The sequence below is a fragment of the Nicotiana tabacum genome, chromosome 5 (assembly GCF_000715075.1).
Source record: "Nicotiana tabacum cultivar K326 chromosome 5, ASM71507v2, whole genome shotgun sequence".
Lineage (NCBI taxonomy): Eukaryota > Viridiplantae > Streptophyta > Magnoliopsida > Solanales > Solanaceae > Nicotiana > Nicotiana tabacum.
In genome coordinates, this window is record NC_134084.1 from 40,335,007 (window position 1) to 40,356,382 (window position 21,376).

At 35.9% G+C, this 21,376-nt stretch overlaps 1 protein-coding gene across 2 annotated transcripts; it reads left to right on the top strand.

Moving 5' to 3' along the window:
• Positions 1-2,222: 2,222 nt before the first annotated feature.
• On the top strand, positions 2,223-20,464 carry LOC107828644 (BAG-associated GRAM protein 1). Of its 2 annotated transcripts, XM_075253495.1 has the most exons (18): positions 2,223-2,724; positions 6,143-6,193; positions 6,366-6,463; positions 7,250-7,325; positions 7,500-7,628; positions 7,747-7,793; positions 11,806-11,923; positions 12,030-12,146; positions 12,561-12,590; positions 12,708-12,807; positions 14,710-14,816; positions 16,673-16,816; positions 16,899-17,003; positions 18,134-18,280; positions 18,380-18,433; positions 18,605-18,668; positions 19,950-20,011; positions 20,124-20,464. In XM_075253495.1, exons 1-18 carry the CDS (start codon positions 2,542-2,544, stop codon positions 20,229-20,231), a joined length of 1,740 nt encoding a protein of 579 aa, XP_075109596.1. In that variant the 5' UTR covers positions 2,223-2,541; the 3' UTR covers positions 20,232-20,464. The 2 variants fall into 2 exon arrangements, with proteins under 2 accessions (XP_075109596.1, XP_075109597.1); XM_075253496.1 differs by lacking the exons at positions 2,223-2,724; positions 6,366-6,463 and having other exon boundaries at positions 6,170-6,193.
• The last annotated feature ends 912 nt before the right edge of the window (positions 20,465-21,376 follow it).

Sequence of the window (21,376 nt, forward strand, 5' to 3'; positions counted from 1 at the left end):
ACAAATGCGACAAATTGTTTGCAAATGCGAAGGTACCTTCATCGCAAATGTGCCTAAAAGTTTTGCAAATGTGATGTTGACCTATGTTGCAGCGATCGCAAATGCGACCAAGATGTTCGTAAAAACGGCCTCTGACAGCTTGCAAAAATGAACCTTTTCCTCCCAAATGCGAGGTCACCCAGCCCAGGCCCCTGCTCGCAAATGCAAGCCAGACCTCGCAATTGTGAGATCTGCAACAGACACCAGAAACAGGAGATGCACCAGCAGTTCTCAAACCATCAAAACTCATCTGTAACACATCCGAAATTTACCCGAGCCACTCGGGCTCCAAACCAAACATGCACACAAGTTTAATAACATCATATAAACTTTCTCGCTACCTCAAGTCATCAAAATAATATCAAATAACAAGAATCGATCATCAAAACTCATGATTTTCAACTTGAAAACTCATTTTCACAAAATGTGCTGAAATGCGCGCGGGTCACCATGGACCCCAACCAAAATTACCGGAATAGCCAAAATACCGATCTGAGGTGGTTTATCAAGAATATTGATCGCGGTCAACTCAAGTCCCATTTTAAGCCAAAAATTACTTTTTCTTCAAATTTTACGTAAAAGTTTTCCGGAAAACGACACAGACCACACTCACAAATACAGAAATATTAAATGAAGCTAGTAAAGGTCTTGGAACACAGAAACAAAAGCTAGTACTCAAAACGACCTATCAGTTCGTCACAACATTCAAGGAATAAAACAAGATTTTTTTGGGCTCCAATTGCAGAAAAAAAAAATGTTTTTTTGACACATTTGCAATCTTGAAATTTTCTTCAATTGAGATAATTTTTAAACTTTATCAATGAAAATTTTGACTAACTAATCATAGAAGGTATGGAATTTCTTGTTTTTCTAGTATTTTTTCAAAAAATTTAAAACTATTTTTTTATATTTCAATTGTAAAATTAGACCACTTCTACTATGCTAATTAATCTAATAGAAATAAAAATATTAAATGAATTTAAAAAAGAGGATTAAAATTTTGGAAAAGGATCAATATTACCCTTCAACTATGCTTTAATTCTAATTAGACAAATTTTAGAGCTTACGATTCAATCATCAGCAAATATGGGTAGAAATGATCTAATATTAACACTCTGTTTGGATCATTATTCCTCATCATTTTATAATGTATTGTATTGTATTATATCGTATTGTATCGTATCGTTTTATAAATACAATGTTTGGATAGATTGTATTGTTTGTTATTGTTAAATAATAGTTTGCTGTTTGGTTTGATTGTATCGTACTGTATTATAACTGATAAATTGACTAAGATACCCTCCATTGTTTAAATATTAAATTTATTAAAAATTATGCATAAAAATAATTTTAAAAAATAAAACAGAAGAAGACAAAATACCTTAAGAAAACAGAACAAAGCGTGAGGCTGAAGAAGGCAAAACAAAGAAGCACAACTAATTATGATTGAGTTAAAAACAAATTAGGAGAAAAAATAAAAGAGAAGACGGCAAAATACTTTTAACGTTGGTGGCAGAAGTTCTTGAAAAAAATAAAATAGAATATAGGTTGGAGATTTGGAGTTAAAATAGAAAAAAGGTAACCGGTAAAATAGAATTGTGAAGTAATAAGTTAGAGCATATCTGAAAAGAAAAATAGGAAACAATCCCACCACACTAAACCGGTTGTTTAAAAGAAGGGGACTTTTTATTATTCTGAATTAATATATTTAATAATATAATACAATTAATTTTAATAAAATAATTAAAATAAATTTATTTTGGGATAATAATATAATACGATAGAACGTGAACAACCGTCCAAACAAGCTGTAAGACGGCAAGGATATTTTTATACCAAAATTTTGATAAAATTAGTTTATTTTCGATAGTTGAAAGGTAAATAGTCTCGACTTGCTAAAAGAAGACCTGTTTGCCCCCAAGAAGAAGCACATAGCCGGAAATTCCACCAAAACTCACGTGGACGGCTTTTTAGAAAGAAAAAAAAGGATAAACTTTCTAACTTTGAATTCTAACTTTCCACTAAACTCCCTTCTAGACGCTATAAAGTCCATATTTCCAACAATATCCCTTATCCTCCCTACTATTCAAGTTAGGAAGTCCAAATCAGCTTCACAAACAATAGGGCTAAAACTGTCATTTAAATACAGACTATTTAATCCTCTTTTCTACGCTCTAACTTTCAACAATGTCCAATTTACAACTCCCCCTCTTTCTTCTTCTTCGTCGTCGTCGTCCTCCTCCTCCCTTCTTTGACATTGACCCTGTCTGTCTCTTTCACACGCTCACACACTCACTGCGTGTATATATACCATACATATATATTATACACACAGTAGGAATTTTTGTCTGCTTGGAATTTTCCGCCATTTTCCTTTGATCCACTGTTTTCTTTCCAACTATATATATATGTGTACATTTTTTCTCAACAATTTCAAATACCAAATTTGTCACCACCCAATTGACTTCAAATAGCGTCTAAAAAAAAGTTTCAGTAAAGCAGATGATTGTGGAGGCGGCGTTGGAGGTATTAGTGCCGTCGTGGTGGGAGGTGAAAGTCACCGTCGCCGCCACGGCATTCCTCATATTTTCTTACTGGTGCTTTGCACTCGGCGGCGGCTCTGCCTGCGGTGATGATCGCGTTTCCGCCGATGATTCCGGTGGTGCCGTTGAGGATAAACAAAAGGTTTTTTAGACTTTTTTTTTGCGTGCCTATTTTGAATTTATGTTATCTGATGGTTTTTTTGTGATTTTGGAATTGTTGTAGAAATGCATATGGACAGAATTTTAAGTAATTGCTTGTTGTTAACGATTTTAATTTTAGTGATAAAGGTTGTAAGGTATTGATGATTTATTCACGGGATAAGTAGGGCATCGGACCCTGCAGCTGAAAAAAGCCTAGTATTTAAGTGGAAAATGATAAAGGAATGGGCCTATTATGACTTTGATCTGTGAGCCACTGACCCTCGGGGATTTCTCAGTTATAATTCTTTTTATTGGGCACTGATGACGGGATTTTGGGGGTAATTTAGCAGTATTTTACAAGTTATTTAAGTGGGAAGAGTTGTCTTTTTTGGAATTAGTGATAGAAAGTGACTTTGTTATTGCGTAATAGCAATTAGATAGAAAAGTTGAAGAATCATGTTGCATTTAGTGATGCTTAATAAGAAAAGATTTCCTTTGGAAGTAGTAGGCCAAACTGAGAAAGAAGGCTTCTTTGGTTGCTGGTTTGAAAAGGTAAAGTTAGGCCTTTCTAATTAGGTTGCTCTTTTGAAAAAGCAAAACTTTGCCTTTCTACTTATTTCTAGGTAGGAAACGGCCAAATTCACTTTGGTTTTGCCATTGCTTACTTGAGTATCTCGGTAAGGAAAAGGTGCCAAGAATCGGGAAATACGATCGCGTCTCTGCTTGATTGACTTCGTTAAATGTCATATTTGTTTATATGCTTGTTAAAATTGCTGCCTTGAAAGGGTTAGGCTAGGGAATTGTGGTCGGTGGTCACTTGGTCTCCTTATAAATGCCAGTACGTGTGAAATTACATTTTTTCTGGAGATTTTAAACTGGTTTGCGATTGAGGCATAGTAATGATGTGTAACTTATAAGTTAGAGTATGTCCTAAACATTTCAGAAACCTAACAACATATTGTGGTATAACGTGGAGATGTAATGATGTGTAATGTGGCAATATTATTGTTTTGTGTTCTATGGCCTTTATATTGTGCAGACCACAGATAACCCCTTTTTTCTCCGTGAAACAACTAATGATAGCATTGCCTGCCTTATTAGCAGATGGGCAATCTTTATACTTCATTGAATTCCCTAGCGGTGTCGATGAACATCTATACAGTAGTAAAATATTTCATTCAGTGTTATTCTTCCGTGAAGAAAAAGTAAAAAAAGGGCAGCCCAGTGCACTAAGCTTCCGCTATGCGCGGGGTCTGGGGAAGGGCCAACCACAAGGGTCTATTGTATGGCGTCTTACCCTGTATTTCTGCAAGAAGCTGTTTCCACGGTTCGAACCCATGATGGTCACATGGCAGCTACTTTACCTGTTAACTTCAAGGAAAAGTGAATATGATAAAGTGGAATTTTTTTTTTATCGATGAGGCATAGTTGGTTGATTGATTGTGTAAGTTTACTTTCTTGTCTCCAAAAGTTTGAATGTTGCAGGGTTGTTTTCCTTTTTCAGCGCGTCACTTAGGAACTCCAATCTTTTTTAAAGATGAAAATTCCGATGGAGGTGCACTTGGATGGTGTTTATGAATTTTTTATTTTATTTTATTTTGAATTTAGAAAAATCTTTTGTTGGAAATGTGTATATGACTAGTTTTTTCTTGTTCAAACTTATTTAAAAAATAATTATGTTTGTACTACATGTTTGATTAGATGTTTCTGGTTTAAGTCTCGACATATTATTTGTTTCACCTTCACCATATAAGCATTACAGTAATATGACGAACATGTGCAGTAGAACTATTTATTTGGGCCATAGCAGTATAAAAAGGTAAAAAAGGAAAAGTAAATTATAATTTTTCGCTTTGAAAAGAATAGCATAAGAGGAAGGTTGAAAATCTGGAAAATGATAACAGGGAGAAAGAACATTTGAAAATTAATAAGAAAAGATATAATAAATCAAAAAGAAAAAAAAAAGAACTCTTATTGGCTAACTGGAATAAGTTTGGAAAAAGGTTTCTTGTATTATTCAGGAAAACATTTCTTTGGGAAAAGTAATTTGTTTTGTTAACAAACAGATGTCTTTTTTGCTTTTAAACCTTTTCCAGAAAAATTTCTTGGGCCAAGCACCAGTTGTAGTGCAGCTTATTGAATTAGAACTTACATATTTGTTAGTTTAAGCTAGTGGACCCATTTTACAGTTAGCTACATTTTGATTTATTTTGATTTTGGGAAGTGTCTAAAGTTGGTCAATTTTACCTTTTTATGCTTTTATGTATAAGGCGCATGTTCCATTTCGAGAAAGTTGACATTACTTTGAAGTTTGAAGAACCAAATTAGAAACGAAAACTCAATTTGAAGTGAAAGGAGTATACACTTGGTTATTTGTGAAAAAGCTAACTAGTAAAATTTAAAGCAGTTGGCAATAGATGTTTGGAGTTTTGAACTTCCCAGCTGATTAATATGTTTGAACATGTTAAAGGAGTCAGTAAATAGAAGAAATCAACCATGTGTTAATGATTTTTTAATCAGCCATGCATTGATGATTTTTTCTTTTAAACTGCATCTACTCTAGATTAAATACTTTTATTTTATTTTTTGAGTATCAATATTAACCACTCTCCTAAACTACAGTTTAACAACATATGAATCCTCCCAGATCATATGACCTAGATCAGTTTATGATGGTTGACTTCATTCGGTTTTGCGTTGGAAAATGTTTGATTTATCTTTAAATAGAAATTGTAAATTTAAAAGATCTGAGGAAAACACTACTGGTAAAAACTTTTGAAAAGATAATTAGAGAAGACTACGTTGAAGAAGGCTGACGTTGACTACCTAGATATTAAATAGGTTAAACAACATGGGAAGACTTGTTAATAAATCCCACAGTAGCTGTGAATGTCTTACCTTTCTAATCCACAAGAACCAGAAAGTATTCAGTGGTTCCCACCTGTTCACTCGCTTAACATAAACAATCTTTGTAATGAAATACTGATGTAATATACTGCTAAGTTAAAATGAGAAATTTTGGATTTGGAATTGACACATATTTTCTATGCAAAACATTTTGTCAAATTAAGCAATAATAATGTCACTCATCTCTTTGATACAGGTAATTTTATAATGGGCTGATAATTTAACATTAATGTATGTTATGTTTACTTTAGAAAATTTATTAGTAGTCACGGTTAACATGAATCTCCCACTTCACTGAGAGTTTCTTGATAAATTTTTCCTTGATTTGAAACTTTATGAACCTTGCCTGAACTGGATAACATTGAGATGGTTGTTTATTTAGTTTGTTTCCTTTTCCTCTTTTTGGCTTTTGTTTCAATTGCTTTCTTGGGAATTGTGGTTATAAACCTATTATCCATTTACATTGAGTACTTTCCACTTGTTTGACATGTAATTCTACACTTATTTTGCAGATGGGCCAGTTAAAAGGAGACCCTCAAACTAATTCTGCATATATAATCAAGGTATTTCTGAACTTGGTGCTCCTGCTATATGTTATCACTCTTATCTCTAATTGTGGTGTATTGTATTTTATTGCTAGTACTTACAAAGGTAATGCGTTATGTCTTGGGATTTAAATGCATGTAGTAGCTTTGTTAGCAATTCATAGTTGACTAGTGTTTTTCTATATTCCAGGTTGAACTATTAGCTGCTAAAAATCTCATTGCTGCTAATTTGAATGGGACGTCAGATCCATACGTAATCATCACTTGTGGCACACAAAAAAGATTTAGGTGATTGTATATATTTTTGTTATCCTGTTATCTTGGAGGGTCAGTTATTTAGGTGATGTTTCCTAGTTATATCTATACTTCCTTTTATTGCTGTGATTGCAACCAAGTTGCATTATTGAAGAGGAAGCATGATGATTTTCTTTTGCGAGTATATATCTGCAAATTGAATGTCAATATATGACAGAAACATGAGAGATTAGTTGACTCGGTCCCTTCTGATTGCTATTAAAATTTATTTAAACAAGCATTTCATTTGACTTGACGATCAATTTGAAAACATTGTTACATCTTAGTCCTTTCCTTTCGTTGAAAGTTCGTTCTAGTTCTACTTCTAGCTGGTAAGACAATCTTCCTCGGTTTTCATCATCTTTCAGATTTTCTAGATAAAATGATGACTATGGCAATATTGCAGAAATGAGATAAAGTAGTGTTTCACTTCAGGTACAAAAAATAAAAATTGGAGTGACAGTTTTAAAGTCAATCACAGCTTCTCTGGTCAGCTGCGGGCATATATTCTTTTCTCATTAAGTTGGTTTGTTGACGATGCGTACATCTAAGATTTGTCCTAAGTTCATCTTTGGAAGGGGGGAGGGGGAGGGAGAGAGAGAGACATAGATGGTTATGCTCACAAGGCTTGAGATATATGCGTGTGCGCTCACGTATTCTTGGGGTAACGAGGAATGGATTTACAAAAGTTGGAGCAGTTCTTTTATGAAAGCATATACTCAGCATGTGTTATTGCATCTGTTAAACATATTTCAAGTACTACTTTTGTACCTGTTGTAGTTCAATGATCCCTGGTTCAAGAAATCCTATGTGGGGGGAGGAGTTCAACTTTTCAGTTGATGAGCTTCCAGCAGAGGTAAGCTATTCAACACATCTTATCAAATGAAGCAGAAGTGCAATGCTGTGTTTTTGTAATACTCTTTGGATATACTGCTATTATTTCTATTTGTTACATTAAGTTGAGGCTACATGGGCATGGTGATCTTGGTCATTTTCTTTACAATAATTCTTTTACTTGATTGTGCGGCAGATAAATGTAACAATATATGATTGGGATATAATTTGGAAAAGTGCTGTTCTTGGTTCGGTGACTGTACCTGTTGAAAATGAAGGTCAGACAGGTGCTGTATGGTATACATTGGATAGCACGTCAGGGCAGGTATCTATTGATTGTTTCATCTTTTTTCCCTTCTTTTTAGAATAATGCATCATAGTTTTGATTGATGTTGTGGAGGTTCTATCCCAATGAAACTGAATCATGCCCGTTTCTTTTACAGGTTTGTCTTCACATTAAAACAGTAAAACTCAATATCAATTCTTCAAGGTAGGGCTCTGCTCCCTTCTTTTTTTGGGGCCGTATGTTTCTTCCTGTTTGGATTTCAACCATTCTGTGTGGGGATAATGCTATTTACTAAAATGCTTAATCTGATAATGCTCATTTTAGCTTATTAGGGTCCCTTCTTTTGGTTCATGCTAGCACTCTTTGCTTCTCAAATGCACATACTATTTCAAAAGATGAGTTGAAGTTGGGATTTATGTGCAATAAGGAATTTTGTGATTGGATTTCTTACAAAGATGTTTCTGTGTAATGATAAAAAGTAGTTAAATGAATCTCATCTTCCCCTTTCCTCTTAAAGTCTCCTCACTGTGCGGAATGCTGCAAATGATGCTGCAAATGATGCTGCAATGAAGTTTTTGATGAGTTACCCTGGAAGGAATGTTGGGTATGATCCTGGTTTGGTAGGGGCTACTGCAAGGGATGTTGTGACGTTTGCATCTGATCGGAAATTCATAATGGTTTTGAACTTAATCGACATGATTTATACTTCAAATATTTCACTTATTTGTAGTCTGTTTTCCATTCCTTTGTTTGTAAAAATATTTTTTTTTCACATCTTATTCATTGACCTAGAAAAAGCATATGATATAGTACCTAGAGAGGTCCTTTGGTGGCTATTAGGGAAGAAAGTAAATCATATTGAATATATATGCGACAAAGGACATGCATGAAGGAGTCGTCACTAGCGTGAGAACAATAGTAGGAGAAACACAGGAGTTTCCCGTAACCATAGGTGTACATTAGGGATCGAGATTGAGCTCATACATGTTTACCCTTGTTATAAATGAGCTATCCAACACAATACAAGATGAGGTCCCATGGTGTATACTATTTGCTGGTAATATTGTGCTAATTGACGAAACCGACGAGAGTGTCAACCAAAAGCTTGGCCTATGGAGAAGCACTCTAGAGAATAAGAGTTTTAGGATGAGTAGAAGTAAAACTAATTCTATGCACTGTAAGCATAGATAGCATAATAAGAGCGAAAATGAGGTGAGATTGGATGGGATTGCAGTGCCTAAATGCAAGCAATTCAGATATCTAGGCTCGTTGTTATAAGAAAATGAATTCATAGATGACGATGTTACACAGATTTAATTCAAATGGTTGAAATGGAGGAGTGTTACCAGGGTACTATGTGATAGAAGGATGCCTACCAAAAAGAAAGGTAAGTTTTATGGAACAATTATAAGACCAACAATGTGTAATGAGAGTTAATATTGGGCTACTAAGGTCCAATACATCCAGAAGATGAGTGTCACAGACATGCGGATGCGAAGATGGATGTGCGAATACAAGACAAGACAAAATTAGAAATGATCACATTCATGAGAAGATCCAAGTAGTACATTATTGAGGATAAGATCAGAGAAGGTTGCTTAAGATGGTAATGGTCATGTCCTGCGGCCAGTGGCGGAGGCAGGATCTCCACGAAGGGGATTCAAATTTTTTTTTTGTAGATAGTTGGAATTGAACCCATGACCTTATGTAGATTTTGAACCCCCTTGACTAGGGCTGTGCACGGATCGGATTGGATCGGATTTAGCATATTTCGGATTCAGATTTCGGATTTCGGATTTCGGATTCTGAAAAGGGCAATCCGAATCCGATCCGAATTAACATTGGATTGGATCGGATTTTAAACTTTGGATCGGATAATTTTTCGGATTGTCGGATCAGATTGTCACAAAAATTTTCAACAATTTAAAGTTCATTCGGTGTCTCTATCTCATCTTCCATCTACCAAAACAAACAAAAAAATCAAAATAAAATCAAAAGTTGAAGAATAGAACATGAAATAGACATAAAAGACAGAAGAGAAGAGAAGAGAGGCGGAAGAAAGAGACATAAAATCAAAGTAAAATCGGAAGTTTGAGTCATTGAGACTCTTTTAGTCTTCACTGAAGAGAAGAGAGGTGCAAGAGAGGCGAAAAAATCTAAGTGAGTGAGGGGGTGTGTGAAAAATGAATAAGCATAACCCTTAAATTTTAGTGTGTATTTATATAGGTACATATAATTTCGGATATCGGATCGGATCGGATTAAAATTATACCAATCCGAATCCAATCCGAAAATCCGAAATTTCATAAAACACAATCCGTATCCAATCCGAAAATCCGAAATTTGAATCCGAAAATCCGAAATAGAATGGATCGGATCGGATTTCGGATATCCGATCCAAATGCACAGCCCTACCCTTGACTACTAAACTACACTTTTGGATTGTGTTAAGAGTGTTCAAAACTTAATATATAGAGATAAAAAACAGATTGTGCCTTATATATACAGTGTAATTTTTCGGCGAAGGGTGTTCGGGTGAACACCCTTGCGCCCCCCTAAATCCGCCCCTGCCTGCGGCGACCACTAGATGCACCATGGTGAGACTAGGTAGTAAAAGGAGTCGAACTAGACCTAAGATCACTTGGAAGGAAGTTGTTTCGAAGGACCTACAGTCTCTTGGGATCCATGCAGATTTGGCAAAAGATAGGACAAAGTGAAAGAAAAAAAACTTTATCGGTGATACTTACTAGTTGAGAATATATTTTAGTCGTGTTAGCACTTTTACTTTACGTCCTGCTTTTCTAGGAGTTGTTTAGTCTTTCAAAGATTTATACGTCAGTAGAAACTATTAATAAACTCTAATACTTTCTTTTTATTTTGTTACTCCTTATGTTCCAATTTATATAGGCAACAGTTCCTTTTTAATCTGGTAAAAAAAGAATACAACTACAACAACAACATACCCAGTATAATCCCACAGGTGGGGTCTGGGGAGGGTAGGGTTTACGCATACCTTACCCTACCTGGAGAGCTAGAGAAGCTGTTTCCGATAGACCCTCGGCTCAAGAAAAGGTGGGAAGGAAGAAAAGGGAAGATGAAGAAGAAGAAAGAGGGAGAAGAAGGAAAGAAGAGGGATACAACAGACAATAAGGAAAAAGGGAGAAAAAGTAGGCATCAAATAGTAACCGGTAAAAAAAGAATAACTTTTTAAATTTGGAAGCAATTTAACTTGAACTTTCCATTTACCCTTAATGAGACTCTTTTATAGCCACACAAATATCTATGATTTGTGACCACAAGTTTAAAAATCTTCCTTTCTTTCTTAAACACCGTGCCAAGTCAAACTTCGCCAAATAAATTAGAACGGAGGGTGTACTTTTTTTATTTTACATATTAGTAGCCTAAGATGAGTCTAAATGGACATGGTCATCGAGGATTGATATAGCCATCCTAACTTGCTCGGCACTGAGGTTTAGTGGTTATATTACATATGCATTTGTTTTACTTTTTGTTCAGTTGCGTCTTTCACTAAAACCTTCGCTCTGATTGTACTTGAAGTCCAAAACCTTGGTGTTTAATACTGATTTAAATGTGGCTTTGTGTCCTGCTAAAGTCCTCACAAATGTATTAATGAATTAGGTTCAGGTTGTGAAATTCTAAATGTCTTCTAAAATGACTTGAATGTTTCTAGGAGGATTCTTTCAGTTCCCTAAGTTCTGTTCTGGAGAGCTTGTATGGTTGTTAAGCATTCAACATTATTTGTCAGTAGAGCACAGTTCTTAGAACGTAGCTTATATAGCCGTTAAAGTGGTTAGACAGTACTTTCCCTTTTGTGGAACTCCTCTTTTAATAGTTCCTTTTGATAAGTGACTCTTTATATTCTCTATTTCACTTGTTGGCGAGTGGGTAATAAGATGTAATCTTCTGTTTTTTTGTTGCAATCTTTAGTAATGCTTTTCTAATTTACATTTACAAATAAAATAAGTGAATAGCACTTTGAACAAAACTTGAACAAAACTTGCTTTCAATGGAGAGTTGCAGGAGACCTATTTAGGATTAGTTATTCTTTCTATTGCTGGAATATTATTTGATTCATCAGAAAAATTATTGATGACAAATCATTATAGTTCTGTCATATCTATCTCACCAAAAAATAATTTTTCTGGGAGCTGGTGGATAATGTTCTTTCCCTCTTGTTTTCTTTCTGGTTTCCTAGGGGTTTGAATGGTTGTGATAATACTCGTAGAAGGATTGCTTTGGATAAAGAAGGACCTACTGTTGTTCATCAGAAACCTGGTCCTTTGCAAACAATTTTTGGTCTCCCTGCTGATGAGGCAAGTGCGCATTTGTGTTTGTATAGATGTCTCTTGGTTTTGAAAGGACACTAAGTTGGAAAATTGGACTATTCAGCTTGATTGCTAAACGAACCACTACATACAGGTTGTTGAACATAGTTACTCTTGTGCACTTGAGAGGTCATTTTTGTATCATGGACGTATGTATGTCTCTTCCTGGCACATTTGCTTCCACTCAAATGTGTTCTCAAAGCAGATGAAGGTCAGTTCCACCTTAAATTTCTCCGCCCTAAATTGGAAGTTGGAACCTTATGGATCTTCTCTCTGAACTTTCTCGAGCATTTGTTGCATACAATCAGGGAATTAGTTACAACTCTTTTTAGTGTGACCTTACTGGTGGATATTGTGAACCTTGGAGAGTTTTATTCAAAAATTTGTTGGAATTTTTCTTGATTGATAAAAAGAATATTGAATCCGGCTGAAGACATTTCTTTTCTAATTTCCCTCGTAGACGTGGTTCTATATCCTAATGTTTCTCTTTCTAACCCTGAATGTAACTGGTCATGACCGTATTTTCTCCCCACATTTTTATATGTAGTTAATTCATCTCAAGAATGCTGAAACTTGTGTATACTGGGCTGCTTATTTAACCATGCTTAAATTTCTGTTTTCACAGGTAGTTATTCCGTTAGGAGATATTGATGAGGTATGATATTATCTGTGTGTGTTGTCAGGATTTTGTCATTTCCAAGTTTTCACAGTGCTTGGGATGGTTGTCTGGGCAATATTTTGAAAATTGATGGTAGTGTTATTTTGCTTTTAGATAAGGAGGAGCCAGCACGCATTCATTAACCCTGCTATTACAATAATTCTACGTACAGGTGCTGGCGGCCATGGGGTACCTCCTTTAGGAAATCCTGATGGTTAGTAAATCAACCTATTCTTCTAATTCAATCTCATTTATTTTCAATGTTTTTTCTTCATTTAAATGAGCCAGAACGTTGGATAGTGAATGAGCTTTTCCTTTTCTTCTTCATTTATATGGAAGATTCATATAGCCCCACCCAAACAGATTTGGGTTTGAGGTGTAGATTGATTGATTGATTGATTTGTTAGGAGAGGTGTATAACTCTTGTAGACTGTTCGTACCAAGTTTTCCACCTTGTGAGATGCACGGGAGAAAAATCTATTATTGATTAACAATGATATTGATCCCTATATATAATACATATTCTACTCCTACTATATATGAGACTAGGACATATTCTGCTCCTACTATATGGGACTAGTATTATTTACACATAACTATCTAATACTCACCCTCAAACCGGTACATACAAATCATATGTACCGAGCTTGTTACATAAAGTGATCGGCGCAAGCGATATACAAGGCCACTAGACTCCCTCTGAGCACAAAACCAGGTGGTTGTTGATAATTAGAAGTTGGCCAAAAAGTCGCCGGAGAAATTTGAAAATAGTGAGACTAAGCCAAATTACACACTTCAAAATAGATTTTAAAACACCACCAGAAAACAGAAACTTTTCTTGAAATTACTGTTCACGCCGAAAAAATAAAATTTGTCAGAATTCGATGTAATTTATATGGGTAGGCTCGGAATCACTGGACGAGTTAGTTGTCCTGAAGAAGTTTTGTCAAAAAGTGGATGGAATGACTCACACGCGCCGGAAAAGTTACTGTAGCTCGCTGGCTAATTCCAAAGTTCTTGTAATCTGTTGTAGGAAATTGTACTGGTATACTCAGAGCCACCCCACGAAACAACTGTCCTAAAGAAATTTTTGAAAATTCTAGTTGGAAAGTGTTGCACGCGCTGGAGCCTGTGTCAGACACGCTCTTTGGAAACCTAGTTCTGGTGGCGCGTGGAGGCGCTTGAGGGACTTTCTGTCGGAGCGATTGACTAGGGTTTTGTCGCTAGACTTTTCAGAACAAGATGGTAGTGTTGGTTTTCGCACAACACTTACCGATAAGGAGATAACGCAAACCAATCTTGAGTCGTTAACCGGAAAGACGCACGGTGATTGACTTTTCTGTTCCTATTGGACTGAGATTTCTTTGGTCGCACAAGAGTTTCGGATCTGATGGTGGTACTGGTATATGCACAGTATCACTGTAGCAGTGATGAATCCTAGGAACAAGACGAAGTTACCGCAAAATTGCACGACGACGAGATCTTCCTTCCCGGATGTCGCTGGAATGACGCACAACGTAATTTTTTCACTGAAGCTCTAATACCATGTAAGAATGCACAGGAGAAAAATCTATTATTGATTAACAATGATACAATGAGCCCTATATATAATACATATTCTACTCCTACTACATATGGGACTAGGACATATTCTACTCCTACTACATATAGGGACTAGGATTATGTACACATACCTATCTAACACTACCTACCAAGTTGCATATACCTTTCTCCTTGGCTGGATCAAATAGTATCTACTTTTATGAAAAATAAATTTTTGAAATACCATGTATTATATAACCCAACAATTACTCAGGACCTAGTTCTAAACTTCTCAATGCAACAGTTTCCTATTTCTGCTACTTAAAACTCTAAAGCTATTTGGACTTAAAAAAAAAGAACTTTAAAAGCTGTTGGCCCCACATGTTCTTCTAGTTAACAACAAACTACAAAATATGCACAATAATCTCCGCTACAAATACTCTTGCAAGTGACTACGGGATTCAAATTGAAAAGAAGAGAGGTTTTTTGTGTTACTCATGTTAGAGGGTGAGTTATATTGACATTCTGGATTGTTAATATCTATTTGCTAATCACATACCTTTTCAACTTCCAGGGAGGGTACGATATATGTTTGCGTCTTTTTGGAATAGGAATCATGCAATTAGAGCCTTGCAACGGTCAGCAACAGACTACCACGCCATGCTAGAAGCAGAGAAAAAGGTTTTTCTGTGCTTTTAATTAGTCTTTTTTCTGATTATCTGATACAATAAGCAGTTATACATCTTTAGTGAAGGTTACTTGCTTGTACAACATCCTGGAAATCAAATTGCCTGCTTCACTGTGTTTTCTTCTCTCTTTTTTTTTTTTGGGTTGATGAAGATTTATTGATGAGATTGGGAAATCCCACATACAAGGTGTATTTAAAAGTAGAGAATCTAAAAGAAAGGCATGATTATTTTCAAACAACATCAACACTAACACTATATCACTAAGTGCTCCATTAATACGGAAAATTTCCAATTATCTGTACAAACAAGTTCTCTATCCCTTCAAATGCTCTCCTATTTCTCTCGGCATATTATCCACATGAGCGCCGGAGGAGCTCTTTGCTCTCATCCTCCTCTCTCTTCTAATTTTAATCCTAGAAGCATCTCTACTACAGTCTATAGTATCACCCATTCTGCTCCAAATCATGCTCCAGACCATACAACATAATCTGTATGTAATAGGACAGAGAATTAGTTAGTGATTGACATCCTCTGCCGCTTGCTTCACTGTGTTACATTGGAAATATTTCCTACCTAAACTAAATGTACCAAAATGTTCATGTAGCCTATAGGGTAGGTATCATGTAAGATACAAGTTCTAATGTATTAGCATAGGAGACATCAAGTATAGGTTTTTCTTCTATTTGTCTTATTTCTTGTTGATGCAAGACTTCCGCCAGCGTAGTTAATATCTCTATTTGTGCTCAAGGTAGGAAGTAGTCTTTGGACAGCAGTATGATTACTATTTTCATGGATCTCATGAAGAGCTGTAGTGTGGTAGGAAGCCGTTTAGGCTGATTAACACAGAGGCATGTGGATGTACATTCCAAGCACGAGAATAGTTAAAGAATTTAAAGAGAGAACAAAAAAAAATAAAGGACTAGATTACTGGAATACATGTGTTGAGTTGTGATGGACCGTGTTTTATTTGCTTGTGTTAAAACATTTATAATGATTTGGCCGCCTGGTAGCGCAGAAGAATGACATTAGAAACCTTGCTTACAATCAAATAGACCCTTGTTCCAAGGGAAAAGGGCATTTCATGGGTGAGTTTATCTAGATCAAGTGTATAGCTATGATCCTAGACAATAATGTTAACATTTTGAGTAGGGGACATGGGCGATTTCAGGGAAAAAACAACTTCATCTCTAGTCTCTCTTTCATGTTGAGACTTTACTTTTAGTGTAGCTTTTTGTCATGCAGATATTGGGTTTTGTAGGAAGGATTATGGCTTCTAAACCAAGGCAAACATCTCTTAAGTACCATTTACGAGTGTCTTCAAGGTGAATGCAGCGGGTAACTGTAAGGAATGTCCCAATCAACTATTAAGTGCTTCAGAAAACGTGTGATTCATGCGGAGGGTTTACTTTGCCTGTTAATTGTTGCCTGCCTAAATATCTTTAGTACAAAAAAAATGAAGCTCATGTTTCAATTTTTTTTAAACATCTTATCAACTTGTTGTCCAAGCAGAAGAGAAAGCAATACACTCTTGATTTGGAGACTGCAAAAAATTGCTATGTCATTTATATAGCAATTTGTTATTGTCGCTGAATACTTCTGATCTCAGATAATGGTTCTTATGTAATGATTCTCTTTTTCGCTGTGAGCTTGTTGAAGCAACATCATGTGCAGAGATGTTTTTAATCTCAGCAGTTTTTAATTTTCTCATAAATCTGTATGCTAGGAATTTGTAATTACTTAGATGTGTTTTGGTCTTGACAGTTGTTCCCCAGAATCTCCTTCCTCTACCTGTTACCATTTATCTTTTTGGTTGTGACAATCCCAAATTTTCTATCTGTTTTCTTTTAGGAGAGGGAACAGTCAGCACTACGTGCACATAGCAGCTCGGTTAAAGGAAGTAAAAAGATGGATATGAGTCGGAAAGAAAATGTGTCGAAGACTGAGAAATCTCAGCCTTTTATTAAAGAAGAAGTCCTTTCTGGTATATACAATGTATGTATGAGACCTAAGCTCTTATCTTTTAGCAACTAGAATCTCTTGATACATGATACATGATTTTATTAAAAATTTTCAGGACATTTTCCCATGCACACCTCAGCAGGTTTTTGACTTACTACTGGCTGATGGTTCAAATTATACCATTGAGTATCGTACAGCACGTAAAGATTCTAATATCAATGTAAGTTCAACCTTCCATATGCATATAGATAGAACCCGTTTGTGAATTATACATTTCGGAGCATAAGTTCTACAGTTTTTGTCTTTTTGTGGGTAAAGGGGGATGTTTTAGTAGAATTAGATGTCAAAATGATTTCTAGCTCAACTAAAATGCATCTTTTGGGTCATGGCCCAGTCAAAAGTAAAAAAAGGTTGGTAATAGCTGAGTTCCAAGAGGCAATTAGCAAGTAAGAAAACACGAAGAACCTCTGATTTGGTTATCAGGTTGCAGTGCTTGTGCTTCTAGTGCAGTTTCTTATTAATCTCTATCTGTTTATTGAAAAGCAAGTACCCAGAAAAAGTGAACTTGGTGAAATATATTTGCTCCATAGCTTGAATGTGATGGTATGTTGTGTATACATCTAAATCTGCATGAAGTCTACTCAGTGCGGATATGCCCAGGCCTGTGAGAAAGGGCTGAAGAAGGGCAACTGTTTTTAAAGTCTGATGAATTAGAGCAGTTACTGGCATTATCATATCTAAGCACTATTCCTGCACTTAAAGGATTTTAAGATCAACAAGGAATAAATTCTTATATTATACTGTTACTAAACAGCTCTAAATCACCCAAAATATGAGTGGACAATTTAGCAAACTAAATTTAGCTTTATTCACTCTTTCTGCATACTACAGGAAAGAAAGTTTAATATGAGTTACTTCTGGATGGAACAGAAAGAAGCAAGCTTTCAGAATGATGAAAACTCCTGCTCAAGTGTAGTTGATGTGTTCCTTGTGGACTAGACCTCTGTGTTCCTTTGTCTGTTAAATTCTACTGGCCACTGCTGATATTCATCCATTAAATTAGTTTTGAAGCACCATAACGTCATACTACGAGAAGAAAAGGAACTAAATAAAATATTTGACCCGTCATAGATGTATTTTGTTTATCTTGATGGAGCAAATTAGTCATCGTCTCAGGCATAAGTGTTTTTTCCTGCGATGCTGTTAACAAAATTTAAATTATCTTTGCGAGGAGACATTACTTTGTGTTTCAGTTGGTCCTGTCTTGAGATACAATTACCGAAAATAGAAATTGCTTTACCTCTGTGGCCTTAATGGTGGCTAAACTTTCGAATGTCTTTATCTTCTTAGATCGGTCAATGGCATTCTGCTGATGAGTATGACGGTCAAGTCAGAGAGATTACATTCAGAACCATATGCAACAGTCCCATGTGCCCCCCAGATTCAGCAATGACGGAATACCAGCATGCCGTTTTGTCACCAGATAAGAACATGCTGGTATTTCTCATCATTTCGTGCCACAACTATTTACTGGTTGCTTTTATGCTTTGATCATTTGTCTTATTAGTTTTAATTTACCATTTTCCTTTCCTCTAGGTTTTTGAGACTGTACAACAGGCACATGATGTCCCATTTGGATCATGCTTTGAGGTGCTGTTGCGTTTGGTCATCAGACCATATTCTTTTCCAGTATTCGTGGTTTCAATTCCATGGAAGTCCTTGTAGATAATAACCCCACTTTTGCTTTGTTCCATGGCTTATCCGCTAAGGATTGTCCCATATTTATCTTTCTTATACTGATTAGATTTGATATTGAATCAGGTCCACTGTAGGTGGTCTTTAGAGGCATCTTCTGAATCATCCTGCGTTTTAGACATAAAAGTTGGTAAGTTTCGTCTGGGCTATGGTTTTTTGTTCAGTTTGTAGTGTTCAATCCATTTGTCACTTTTCTGGGTCCTGGTCCCGAGTCCTTTCTGATGAGGTTTGTAAATGAAGCATTATGGTATTCTGAAGACGTCTCTTTAGAATAGGGCATCACAGTTCTTCTTGGCAATCCTTGATACTAGATTCTTGCTAGAAACAGACCCGGATCTGGAATATTTAATTATTCAGTTGTAATATGCGCCACCTGGAATAACTTTACCTCTCTAAGAGATTAACTAGTCTGCCATTAATATCTAGTGCATCTTTAGGCCACTCATCTTTCTAAGTCATCCTTGTGTTACAGTTCTGGCCGTCTTCTAGCTTATATTTGCTGTATGCTTTCTGTCATTTAACTTACTAGTCGCCTTAAATATATTATTCTTTTGTTGACTCTTTTGGGGTTCTACCCTAAGTTGCTCGGACACGGGTGCGGGTGTCCGACACGGGTGCGGATCTAGAGGTCGGATTCTTCGAGATGTAAATTTCAAGATTTGGGGATATGGATCCTAGTACGGATACGGGTGCGGGGATCCGGCTAAAAATAATTCAAAAAAAAAACTATAAAAATATCTTTAAATTATGAGAAATTTTGTGGAATACTTACGTATAGCTTGTAAAGTGTGTATTTCTTTTTTATTCTCAAGTTGTAGATACGTAAAGGATTGATTTCCTAGATAAGATATTTCAAATTTACCGTGGTTTTGGTTTTGAATTCGAGAATCAAATTGTATCTTGCCTCAAATTGTTCCGTTCGTAGTGGTCAAAGTACCCAAAATTGTTTGACTAAATCCGGTACGGATCCCATACCCACACTCATACTAGCGCCGTGTCGACACGGGTACGGCACCTAAACTGCCATGTCAGAGCAACTTAGGTTCTACCCTTATCATTTATTACACTTAGATTTTAAGTCAAGTGAGAAACTGCTTGTCTGGTGCAATGGTTAGTGCCTTCACTTGTTCTTCCCAAGTTCCACCTTCTAAGATCATCTAATCTTAAGTTGCAGTAGTCCAAGCTGATTGTTCAGTATTTGCATTGTCGTCATTATTTATGTCTATGTATCTGTGTGAAGTATTAGCATGATGCAGGCAAATGCGTAGTTATAGGTGTCTATTGTGTTACGTAATGGGTATTGTGAACATTGCGGTAGAACCGGGAAGATTAGAACCTAGAGTTTCAACAGCATATTCAAGAATGGGGATATGATACTGTAAAGGTGAACTAACTTCCAAGATTTGAACAGGTGCACATTTCAAGAAATGGTGCATTATGCAGTCTAAAATTAAGGCAGGAGCTGTTGACGAGGTAATTATCACCTTTGGAAGGATCCTTTTCCATTTAGTATAGCTAAGGTGACTTACAAGAGATTGATATGGCTTCTTTTTCTCCTTTACTGTCTTCCACCTCCCCTATGCAGTACAAGAAGGAGGTTTCGACAATGATCCAAATGGCTCGTTCATATGTTGAATCCAGAAACTCAGGAAGTGAAACACAAAACGTTGCGTCTGGGCCTTCCGTTACTTAAGAAACTGCTAGTTTAGGGTAAGGTATACTTAGTCTTAGGAATCTTGTAAGTGTTCCATATTTCTGTTTTGTTTCTTTGCAAGTAAAATAGTACTATAAGTCCATGTAATTTCATCACAATCTTTTGATAGCAACTGCACCCTATTCCCCAAACGGAGGTCAAGTGGTGCGCTTTTATAATCTATGGACACAATATTTGTATTAATGATAGCTGATTTTTTCTGGTGTCCTCAATATATGCTTTTCTCAATATTGCTCTTTTCAAATGCAAAAATAGAAATTTATCGTCTCATCTCATCAATCTGGGAGCAGCTCCTCTCCAGGCAGTACTTACTTTTTCCTTATCGGGAAAAACTTATCCACACTGTGTTTTTACCGATCCAATGAATAACATGTACATACACTGTTATCGATCACTTACTATTATTCTATGTTATCACTTAGTATTATTAATTGATACACATACGGACATCAATTTTATAACTTAATTATGGTAAACAAATGTGGTTTAGCATAAAACAGGGTGTGCTGTCCAATGCATGAACAAGATGCAGCCAGCAGTTAAAAGAAAATTTAATTGATGTTGTTGACCGCATTGAACTTACCTTATCTAAATCTTAGGCTTTGACCATACATCATTATGTGTCAAGATTCACTTTACAACTTTAGAAACAAAGCATTCAAATGCTCACACTTCACCCAGCTCTAATTCAAAACCAACTGACGTACACACTATCTTTCCTTTCGGTTTTGACTAGAGATTTTCTAAGACTTGAATTAATTGAGTTGTATCTTAGATGTACAGAAGGCGTTGCTTCTTCAATTCCACAGTCCAATTTCCAATCATCATCCAAAGGCATCAACTCTTGGCAACAAAAAATTCCCGAAATATTCAACACTAATTGGAACAATAGCAATGCAACAAAACTCAGGAATTAAAGTGATGGATCAATGTATTCTTACTGGCCATAGCCATAAATCAACTGAGTGTAGAAAGAGTGAAAACCTGAATAAAAAAGAAATATAAGTCAAGAAAGGCTGTTTCTTATTTCAGCGAGAAAACATTATGGTCCCTTAAAATTGACAATGTGACATTATGTATCTGTGTTTAATTGGGACAATGCAAAGCTTAAATGATCATCACAT

Bases quoted from the DNA above. Each gene is read 5' to 3' on its own strand.
- LOC107828644 (XM_075253495.1), top strand. From the start codon at position 2,542: ATGATTGTGGAGGCGGCGTTGGAGGTATTAGTGCCGTCGTGGTGGGAG. The intron at 7,629-7,746 runs GTATCTATTGAT...TTTCTTTTACAG, and splicing joins TGGATAGCACGTCAGGGCAG to GTTTGTCTTCACATTAAAAC. The intron at 7,794-11,805 runs GTAGGGCTCTGC...CTGGTTTCCTAG, and splicing joins CTCAATATCAATTCTTCAAG to GGGTTTGAATGGTTGTGATA.